This window comes from Orycteropus afer, unplaced genomic scaffold, assembly GCF_000298275.1.
Source record: "Orycteropus afer afer isolate SDZICR_OR568_19922 unplaced genomic scaffold, OryAfe1.0 scaffold00089, whole genome shotgun sequence".
NCBI lineage: Eukaryota > Metazoa > Chordata > Mammalia > Tubulidentata > Orycteropodidae > Orycteropus > Orycteropus afer.
In genome coordinates this window covers 938281-950203 of record NW_006921676.1, presented here as the reverse complement: position 1 = coordinate 950203, position 11923 = coordinate 938281, and the positions used below count along the sequence as shown (strand labels likewise).

Here is an 11923-nt window from a genome sequence, read left to right as displayed (position 1 = left end):
GAATTGAACCCACTCCTGTGGCTTCCAGCCAAACAAAAGACAGGCATATGAGGTGAATATTTACATTAGGGTACATATACTCCTTGGAGAGAACAATCCTGGGAGAATCAAAGGGTTGTGTATGTACAGAGAGATGCCTCAGGGGGCAGGAGTACATGGGAGGGAAGGACACAGGGAAGAAGTAACTATGGGGAAGAAGTGGGAGGGGAACTGTTACATTGTGGGAAATTGTACTCAATGTCATAAGACAAAGTGTATGTGAACTGCTGTATGGAAAGTGAATTTACTCTGTAAACTTTCACCCAAATCACAATTAAAAAAAAAATGTGTGTGTGTATAAAATTAAATTAAAAAAATAAACTTATAAAAAAATCTAGAGGATATTCTGAGCATCAATAAGTATAGTAATGAATCATAAACTGTTGCAAAATATAAGAACATGTGAGTTCACACGGTTAAAAATTAAACAAGAAAACATAAAGACACAGAATGCTGACAGTCAACTAAGAGTGGAGGGAATGCACGAGCCAGAAAATTATAATTTTGCAACAAGCAGTATAAAGACTGTATCAGGCAAGATTTATCAATGGGTGCTAAATCTAGGGAGGATTTTGATGAGGAATAGGGTATTTGCTTGGTTTTAAAGTAAGTGCCCACAAAAGTGCTTATTAGTTGCAAGGGAAGGAGGAAAACAGCATTATATAGTGGCAATCAGGTAACACCTTGCCTGGGTGATGACCAATGAGGGACAGATGGACAACGTGTGCCTCCAAAGGTGATATACTAAGAATGCATCACCTATGCAGTACTGCCACCTAGAATGCATAACCTCTAACCATGAAGTCTAATCATGAAGAAACATCAGACAAACCCCAAAATGAGAAGCACTCTATTTAAAAAAAGGCAGAAAGGAAACAATCTATATTCGTAAAAAATGTCCATGTTCCACAAAGGGAAGGGTTGGGCACAGGGAGGAAGTGGGAAGAATGCTATTACAGAGGGAGGGCTGCAGTAAATGTCACAAAACAGAATGTGTACAGACTGTGGAATGGAAAACTAATTTGCTCCATAAATTTTCACCCAAATCACATACACACACAAAATGTCCATGTTCCAGATTAAAGGAAGCTAAAGAGACATGGTGGCATAGTGCCTACGGCATCTGACTGCTAATCAGAAGGCTGGTGGTTTAAACCCACCAGCCACTCCTGGGAAGGAAGATTTGGCAATCTACTTCCATACCGATACCGCCTTAGAAACAGAAGGATGGGGTGCTATGATTCAGATCCAACTTGACAGGAGTGTGTTTGGCTTTGATTCTGGTTAAAGAGACATGAAAACCCTAGACTGCATCTAGCACCAGAGCAAAGAGAAACACTATGAGGACATTACTCGGTCAGTCATGTGACAAAACTGGAATATGAACGATAGATTAAAGTATTTTATCAATACAACTAATTGTACTATAGATACATAACAGAGTATCCATATGCCTTGGATACAAACACTGAAGTATTAATGGATAAAGGGCTATCATGTAATAAATACGTAATGATCAAATGCTTCAGAAAAAAAATCATGTGCTTGTATGTATGTAAACAAATACATATGCATTTATACATATGTGTTTTTATATAGAGAGAGAGTAAGAACATGCAAATGATGAAACAAATGGGGAATATTGAGTTGAAAGTATACAGGTATTCTTTTTTTATTTTGCAATTACCTGTCAGTCTCAAATTACTTTAAAATTAAAACTTAGAAATAAATTCCAATAGATCAATGTACATTTTCTAAGAGATTTCCTTGTAGCTAAAATATCAAGAAACTCAAACTAATCACCTTTATTCAGTACCCAATGAGTGTAATTGATACCTGGTTATAGTGGGTTTCACAGTATGCCAGGCCTTTCCTCTCATAATGGCGATGTCCAAGAAATGGCTTTTCACACTTGGCACAAACAAAGTGCTGGGGGAAAAAAAATTGCTATAGGTCATTTCTGATTTGCCTTATTTTGTTCTGTGAAGTAAAACTCCAAAATTAAAATATCCTCAGAGAAGAATATATGAAATTTTAAGGTAGTAATTTCACTTGTCATTAAGTATTCCCTCTAACAATTTTACTAACAGTCTTAATTCAGGAATCTGTGAGTCTTTGATAAGCTACTTTCAGACAAAGTCTATTCAAACAACACAGAACAGAAAAGAGATGGAGATCTTAGAAGCATCTGTAAGAGAAGAACTGTTATTGGATATGGATCATGAGACTTTTTATTTAATGATATAAGAACAAAAGTGCATATCACAAATCATTTACTGAAAGATCACAAATGCAATGTATAGTCTATATTCTCATTTTTCTACAAAACCAGTTCATTTAAAATGTCCATATTTAACTTTTAGAATATCCTAATCTTGTTAGCTAACCCAAACCATGGATTTTCAAAAATACTCCTGTATCTGTGTATCTTTGTCTGAAATACAAATGGTGAAGCACTTGACTACTGGCTGAAATGTTGGCTGTTCAAACCTATCCAATGGCACCTTGGAAGACAGGCTTAGTAATTTGCTTCTAAAGCCTTGAAAACCCTATGGAGCATTACTACTCTGCACATGTGGTGTCATTATGAGGCAAAATCAATTCGATGGCAAGTAACAACAACCTCTATTCCCATTAGAACTCACCTCCACATGCCACTGCTTGCCCATGGCATTTACCACACGCCCTTCAATGGGCCGTCGACAAGCACCACAGATGGGGACTCCCATTTTATCATGGCATGGCAAGCAGTACAGTTCGCCTTTCAACTCCCGGGCATCAGCAGTCAGTTCCTTCCTGTTGATGAGAAAGATATCCAGCTGAATAATACAATCCAGAGGGAGTAAAATCAGATAACCTTACTTTTTGGAAGGTTTTTAAAGAAATTATTATAACAATATCTGATACATTTTTATTTTTATTCTTAGAATTAGGCAGAGTAATCTGAATTAATAGGCTTGAATAGGTTTCAGATTCTTATCAAAACATTAATATTGTATAATAATATTTGAGAATAATTCAGACACATACAATCACACAGGTAATATTTACCATTTTTTTGTTATATTATTATCACATCACATTTACCCACCAGTAAAAAGCTAGAGAATAGTCACAGGGCAAAGGGAAGATTCAGTGATACTGTCTTTCCAAAATAACTGAGTAGTTTGGAAGCCAGTTCCACGTGTTTTTTTTATTAGGTGTGATCAAGCTGGTTCTGACTCAAAACAACCCTATGACCAACAGAATGAAACACTGCCAGGCCTGCACCATCCTTACAATTGTTGCTGTGTTTAATTAAGCCCATTGCTGTAACCACTGTGTCAGTCCATCTCATTGAGAGCCTTCCTCTTTTTTGCTGACCTTCAATTTTACCAAGTATGATATCCATCTCCAAAGACTGGTTCCTTCTGATAAGATATCCAAAGGTACTTGAGATAAAGTCTTGCCATGCTCCCTTCTAAGCAGCATTCTGGCTGTCCTTCTTCCAAAACAGATTTGTTTGTTCTTCTGATAGCCCAAGGTATATTTAATATTCTTTACCAACATCATAATTCAAAGGCATCAAGTCTTTTTTGGTCTTTTTTATTCATTCTCTAGTGTTCACATGCATAAGAGGCAACAAAAAATACCATGGTTTGAGTCAGGCACAATTTAGTCTTTAAAGTGACATCTTTGTTTTATTAACATTTTAAAGAGGTCTTTTGCACTAGTTTTGCCCAATGCAATACACTGACTGATTTCTAGACTACTGTTTCCATGGGCGTTGATTGTGGATCCAAGTAAAATGAAATCCTCGACAACTTCAATCTTTCTCCATTTATTATGATGTTGCTTACTGGTCCAGTTGTGAGGATTTTTGTTTTCTTTATGGTGAGGTATAATTCACACTGAAGGCTGTACATAGTCTTTGATCTTCACCAGTAAGTGCTTCAAGTCCTCTTTACTTTTTGGCAAGAACGTTATGCCATCTGCGTATTGCAGGTTGTTAATGAGTTTTCCTCCAATTCTGATGCTGCATTCCTCATATAGTCCAGCTTCTCAGATTATTTGCTCAGCATATAGACTGAATATGGTGAAAAGATACAACCCTTACACCACACAGTATCCTCTTTTTCGTTTAAACAATTGCCTCTTGGAGTATTTAAAGGTTCTGCATAAGCAATGTTACATGTTATGGAATTTCCATTTTTTATAATTGTATCCATAATTTGTTACTATCCACATAGTCAAATGTCATTGTATAGTCAATAAAACATAGGTAAACATCTTTTTGGTATTCACTGTTTTCAGCCAAATACATGAAAATCTTGTTCCACAACCTACTCTGGTAAGTAGTGACTGGGGTCTTAAAAGCTTTTGAGTGGCCATGAAAGATGCAGCTAATGGTCGCCTATCGTTGGAAGCGAAGAAGAGTGAAGAAAACCAAGGGCATTTGGAAACAATCAACCCTAGGACACGACGGACCTTGAGACCAGAAGAACTAGATGGTGCCCAGCTACCAATGCCAACCACTCAGGAAGGGATCAAAACTGAAGATCCTGGATAGAGTGGGAGGAAAAACGTGGAATAAAATCCAAAAATACAATAATGACCAGAATTACTGGTTGGATGGAGTCTGGTGGGACCCCAAAACTATGGCACTGGGATATACATCGGGCCTGAGATAAAACTCACTCCCAAGGGCTGGCTATCAGTCCAAAAGTAATTACGACTGACGTGCAGAACACCCAACCCAGGGGGAGGCACCCACCTACTCTATGGAGATATATCCCTTGGAGCAATCGGTCATGGGGCACCAGAAGGGCAGCAGTCACATGGAGGAAAAGCCGGACAGACAGGAGTACATAACTAAGAAGGACACAGGGAGGGGGGCTAGTTACTGGGAAGGGAGAGGAGGAGAGTGGGTTAGGGTTGGGGATGTTACGTAATTGGGGAGTGAAACCAAATGTACACAAAATGCTGAATGTAAAACAAATTCTGCTCTGTAAATTTGCACCTAAAGTAGAATTGGGGGGGAAAAAAAACAAAACCTTGCAAAGGTATGTATGTATGTGCACACATACAGAGAAAGTGCACACACTTCAATGTGGCAAAATATTAACTGATGAAGCTAAGTGAAGGGTACACAGGTATTTGTTATCCTATTCTCTTGACTTTTCTATAGATGTAAAAGTTTCCAAGTTAAAAGTTGGAGAAAATAAAAATAAAGATAAATTTGGTTTGCTGGAGTAATATAAATAATGATCTTTTAATATATTTCCATTATTTGTACAATTAACAAATGTTAAGAAATCATCATACCCGCAGTTGGCACAGTTGAAATGATCTGGATGGTAAGGGTCATTCTTAAATATCAGCGGCTGTTCATCAATGATGGCATGGCATTTCTGGCAAATGTATTTCCCAAGGCCTCTGGCTTTCTCACGATTATGACAGGGGCGACAGAGATGTCTAAATAGAACAAAACTTGTTCAGAAATTTAAATGTAAAATCTAAGGCTTTTTCCTTCCTCATAACTAAAAAGAGGTATCATTCCATATCTCTGGAAAGAAATTAAAGAAGTCATTTCTTAAAAAGTTACTGCTGTGCTTAATAGAGCAGAATCAACCTGCTACTTTTTATAAGAAACATATGAAGTTATACATATATAAAATTATAAAAACTCTAAGGACATAAACAGTATTTGCAAAAATAATGTGGTAAGTATTTATCTCTACCCCTGATGATTTGACTGATTTTCTAGAAACTCCATCTTATATGCCTATTTCCGATTTGGCAGCCAAGGAACGCATTTAGCAGTCCTGCCCAATTGCACAAAATTCTAGGTTTTTTTCCGTAGTAAGCATTAGGTAAGCCACTATGTTGCTGCTGTCTGTGAGTTTCTAACCCTAAATTCAGTGTCCTAGAGCACTGGCTTACACTGCCAGAAAGAAAATGGGCATAATCTTGTGTATCACTTTATCCACATTCAACTGAGAAGATTAAAAAACTCCTACCTTCCTGCATTCTTGACAAACCCTATATCTGCCAGAATTTCCTCACAGATGTCACAGCGGAAACACTCGGGATGCCAGCTGTTATTCATGGCTTTAATAACTCTGCCAATGATGAATTCACCTGTGGAAAAACAGCATATAAAAGATATCCAGTATAGGGAAAAACATTAGGAAAATATATGGTTAAACCTTTTCCCACAAATATGGACCTTTTATGTATGCATCTATCAGAGTAATATATTTGAAAAAAATGCCTTTTAATTTAATCTAAGCCTTTGTTTTTTTCCTACGGCCACATTTTTGGGCTGTTTTATAAAATTTTGAAATCTGGCTTTCCTTTTTAAACCTATGAACTGGGGTTTTTTAAATGTCTTTGTTTCTTTCTGGTCACTGTCAACATAGACAAATGAAATCCACAGCACATTTTCTTATACCCCATATTTCATTTCTTCTTTCATCAAACCTTTAGAATGTTCTACTTAGTTTCTCCAATTTCTAGAAAAATTCTAACAGGGCTGTTAACAACCAGCGAAGTGGCTAAAAGGCTAGCAAGTCAAACACTTAAGTAACACACTGCAACCCTGAAGCATCTGAAGCACCTCACTGATTGTCCTCCCCATCAATGCAATCCTCATTGATTACAAACACAAAAGCATACAGGCAAAGGTTCCATTCAGAAAGGAAAAGAACATTCAAAAAGATTCCCTGAAAGAGGTCCTAGTTAGTTCCTAAGTACCTTTGCTCTTATTGCTGTTGTTTATGTACCTGCATGTCGGACAAGACTCACAGCAACCCCTCCTTAGGTTTCTGAAGCAGTATCACTACGGAAGTAGATTGCCCAACCTTCCTTCCGAGGAGTGGCTGGTGGGTTTGAACTGCCAGCCTTCTAGTTAGCAGTCAAATGCCTTAGGCACTATGCTACTAGAGCTCCTTTACACTAGATATCCTTAAAAATAAATTCTCTCCAGGCTTTGACACTCTTCCAGTTTGCTGTATATTAATAACATGGAAAGGGACTGATAAAGCATCTAAGTTATTTTAATAAGTAACCAAACCATTTTTACAACGGATACTTTACTAGTGTTAAATTATTTTGAAATTTACTACTTTACATTCAATAATAAAACTTACCACACTGATGACAGCAAGGAGCAAAAAGCATCTGAAAATCATGTTCACAATACTTCCTTCCTTCAAACTGAAATAAAAAGTACCATCAACTTATCAACATGAAACAATCACAGAATGGACAGATTAATCTCTGGAGACATATAGGGAATATGCTTTTGGATAAGAACTATGCCCTTAGAATTTATAATTTTAGGGATAATCTGCTGGGATTTTTCAAAGATTTTTAAAAGGCACTTTTGTACCTTTCTATATATCTACATTTTGATAGAAGAAGATACACTCGTAAGTGAGGATTAGAACTAATATTATGCTTCCACAATATAGTGACTTCACCCCTAACTATGCTTAATCACTTTTTGGTTCATATGCTCTAAGAATATGATGAAAGTTACGGACCACTCTCCCCAAAAAACATGTACACACAAAATTTTGCATGCGGTTTTGGAGGGTTCATAAATATCCTGAAATACTTCTAGGATGCCATATTAAGAACTTGTATTATCTGCATAAAACTGTTAAATGAAAGATGTAATTACATTCAGCAGACCCTTCTAATGCCTCTCTTTGGAGGTGAGGGAGAGCAGTGGTACAACTGGGGTAGAGAAACACTACATTAAACTAATAGAAATCAAGAGATACTAAAAGGCAAAGGTAGAGCAATAGATAGTGGCATGAGTGGGGAAAGCTACAGAATTGTTACAGCAATGATATGGGACCACAGATGGAAATGCCACAAGAAGAATGTCTCAGCAGCCCAAGCAGAGTACATAAGTGCTTCAAAATGTTTAGTAACACATTCTGTTTATATATCTATGGTGTAGTAAATTACCTGGCGTGGCTTTTCCAGACATAAACAGTCTTTGTAAACTCCGTGGTGGAATTTGCCATGAGCAACTGAGTATCTCCTGATTGTTAAAGTTATCCATCTGGGGTATTTCTGTTGAGCGTAGCACCAGGCAATTTTCTGGGAAGTTCACTCTCTCTCAGGTGTATAGAATTCTGATGTTGGGATTGGTCTGTTTGGCCACTCTGCCATGTTCAAAAAGGAGTCCTTCTAGAGGAAGAAGGAGTGTCTCTGACTGCTGGCTGAGAAAGATATGCTACTGAGAGAAATGTGCTCCTGAGAGACACTTACTTGCTGAGAGAGAGACGGGAGAGATACGTATTGCTGACAGAGACATGCACTGCTGGGAAAGAGACACTGAGAGACATGCACTGCTGGGAGAGACACTGAGACTGTCGGCTCAGAGACAGTGGGCTAAGAGAGATTGAGCGTGTTCCTGAACTTGAATTGTAGCCTGTTGCTTTCCTAATAAACCCCATAATCTGTGAGTTCCGTGTGGCCACTGCAATGAATTATCAAACTCAAGCAGAGATGTGGTGGGGTGCTATGGGACTAACAGTTTGTGTCAGGGTTGGTGAAAGGGCTGGAGGGAGGCAGCATGTCTGGCCTCACAGGAATAGGCCTTGGGCTATGGGTAGTGAGTCTGTCCTCCTCTTGTGGGGTTAGAAGAGGTCAGAATATGCAGCCTCCCTGACCATTTGGCAATAGCACTTGTATTTTGCAAAGTGTCTTCATACATATTATCTTATGTGATCTTCCCCAAAACCCTGGAAGACAGGTAGGTAAGGAAATATATCTAGAGAGGACAAGTCATTTTCCCAAGGGCAAAGGGTCAGTCAATTGTAAAACTGCATTTTTTTTCTAATCTGGTAGTCAGCAAACTTTTTTGCTCACATATTCCCTTAAGGAACTACAAATACCCTCCCACAATTTCTAGATTGATATCTAAAATTTTTAGTTTAAGTATAAATATGCACAAAAGGTAAATATTCTAGCATATTTTAATAACAACACTTTAAAATGAAACCATTAAATCCCCTCTTTAAATGCTCACAATGGAATCAAATTACCATGATTTGGTACTGATCACATTATTCTTTAAAGTTGAAAACAGCACATTTTTCATTTTTCTCATTGAGCTATTTCTATTTAACTTTCCGCCACAAAATTCTACCCTAGTTATTTTTTATATTTAAGTCTTTAATTGATTACCTTACCATACTTCTCTGCAATTAAAATACTTATACAACATGTAACTTTAAAATCTGTTTTACCTTTTGAATTGATAAAGTTCTAAAGGTTAAAATTCTTTCTTCTGAATTAAGCTATCATTACAATTATTATAATTACACACATATTTAAATATAAATACAAAAAAAATGTGGTTGCTATTTTTTACCTGAAAAGGATATCTTAATGAAATAAGCAGGGCTGCCTACAATTTCCCTACAATTATTCATGTGTCTGTGGATAAATATGACTCACTGCTGTAATGAGCCAGGGTTCAACATTAATTCTAGGTCTACTTTCTATTTGGAGGCTTGCTTATTAAAAAAAAAAAAAAAAGGATATATGTGCTAAGACCTAAGTAAACTACCAGAATTGTATTGCAATGTCTCTCCTTGATGCTTTAGGCTTCCTACAAGTTACATGAGAAAAACCACAGTGTTCAAGGACCATAATCCATTTTTAATCATGTATCAATTGCCAATTCAACATTGTCAATTGTGGCTACAGATTTAGCCCACTCAATTTGTTGAAAATATCTACCACAGCTTAATTGGCAAAACTATTCCTCACTGTCAACCAGCCAAATCAGATTTATTTTCTGCCAGAAGTTTTACTTCATTTTTAAATTCAAATGAATGAAATCTAACATACTTAATGTATCCATTTCTATGTTATAAACAGATATTAATAAATCAGTGTGCTGTTTCTCAATTCTCAGTTTGTAACAATGCATTATAATTTGTACCCAAAAGTGGAAGTTATTTATGAAGTGAGATACATTCCTTCTTTGAATATGTATTATATATATGTTTAGAAATCTGATGTTTAGCTTTATTAGTAATTAAAAAAAGAAATCAAGTATAAAAACTCTGAAATAATTTTATAAATTTAATAAAAAATAAATTTTTATTCTCTATTTAATAAGATAAAAACATGTATGTTGCTTAAAAAAAACAAAACTAGTCTAGCAGTTACTACATATATTTTCATCCACTCCTCACTTACCATCATGATTAGGTTCCAAAGATCAGGTGATTATATGAAAATTGGCATTACGCACAATTGGGGGCCATGCCCTGTCTTCAGAGTGGTATGTCTCAAGATGCCCTTCCTCAGCACCACGGAACCCACAGGGGTTGGGTGGTAGTGACTAGGGGTTGTGCGCTACCCACCGCCTCCCACCCTGGTCAAGGACCCTGCTTGTCCTCTTGTCTGCCTTGCCCTGCAGCCCCACATGGTGCTTTTCCCTCTCTTTCCTTTCCCATCTACCTCATTGGCCTTCTGGCACCTTTGGACCCTTACTTAGCCTCACTTTGCCCTCCTGTGACCTCATGTTATCTTGTCAGCACCCCCTGCCATCTGTAGCCAGACTGAGGTATCACAGACAAAAGGCAGAAGGTGTGCCACAGCTGAATGGCTGCTATCCTGTGCATGACCTGATCATCAATGAGGCCTCCAGTGTATCATTCAGGGTGGTCCATGGAAAGTGTACTGGGCCAGGCTATGGCCCTGTGTAGGGCCTGGACCATTGAAGGCTCTACCTAAGAATTTTTTGAGTTGGGGAAGATGCCCTGGGTACAGTCATAGCACTACATGGGGCCTGGATTGCCAGAGGTGCTATGTGACAATTTTTAAAAAATCCCCCTATAAACTGTTGAAAATCATGGCCCAGCCAAGTTAACAAATATCTTTAATAATCACAGCAAGCATTACTCTTGCCTCATACCTCAGCTTTCATTACTGCCAGACATATGTTGTTAATGTGCAAAATAGCTGGATAGTAGATTTTTTACTATGTCATAAATGCAAATTATCAAGTAACAAGATACATGATAAGTGAAGAGTAGGTGTATATTGTATTTGTTAGTAGAAGGTAAAATATTAAAATAAACATATAAAATACAGTTAAATTAGGATCTACTGTAATTTGAATAAATCTTTCAAGATGTGAATTAAAATAGGTAGCATATCATAGGAGTTAAGAACACTGACTGTGAGTTCTGGCAAGATGGTGGACTAGGCAGAAAGACTGCACAGACCCTCTTCAACAAAGCAAAGGGGAACCAATTAACACAGACACGGAAGATAATCTTGGACCCCTGAGCATTGAAGGGGAGGATATAGAAGTGGACTAAACCCCAACTAGCAGAAGAATTTGCATGAAAATACCAAAAAAGGAAACAGATGGAGCTGCGATCTGGCAGCGATCCTGAGTGATCCTGATGGCACAGACAGCTTGGAGATTCCCGAGTGGTGGTAGAACCAAAGAATTAACCAAAAAATCAGCCCTGCTAGGCAGGGACTGCACAGAGGACTGCTCTGGTGGCTGGGGAATAAACAGAGAAGGTGAAGAGAAAGGCGGGCTGAGCTGTGGACTTTTGCCAGTCCGGAGGGTGCTGCAATTTTGAAGGTTTAAAAGTGGATTGACTATTTTGGATATTTAAAGAGACAGCACACTCGCAGATTCCTAGAGCTTAAGAACATGTTCTGCTTTCCAGAAACCCCAAGGTCACTCCAGACCTGCAAGACTGAAAAGTTTTTTGATTGTTATTCAATTGTAATTTGTGTCTAACTGAGTGGGAGACAACAACAGTCCCCATAAGACACAACTGCACCCACACCTCCTGCAACTTCACTTACTGAGCAAGAGCCACTACCTCCTTCTCCAACAACGGGCCAA

General features: G+C 37.8%; 1 protein-coding gene across 1 annotated transcript in view; it reads right to left on the bottom strand.

The window, feature by feature from the left end:
- LIMS1 (LIM zinc finger domain containing 1) overlaps positions 1–11923 on the bottom strand; it is a 47294-nt gene that overhangs the window by 8969 nt on the left and 26402 nt on the right. Inside the window, exons 3-7 of the mRNA XM_007942365.2 lie at positions 7170–7236; positions 6039–6159; positions 5344–5493; positions 2685–2835; positions 1876–1968 (exon numbers count right to left, since the gene is read on the bottom strand). Coding sequence (XP_007940556.1) covers positions 1876–1968; positions 2685–2835; positions 5344–5493; positions 6039–6159; positions 7170–7236 — 582 coding nt within the window. The remainder of the gene's footprint in view (positions 1–1875; positions 1969–2684; positions 2836–5343; positions 5494–6038; positions 6160–7169; positions 7237–11923) is intronic.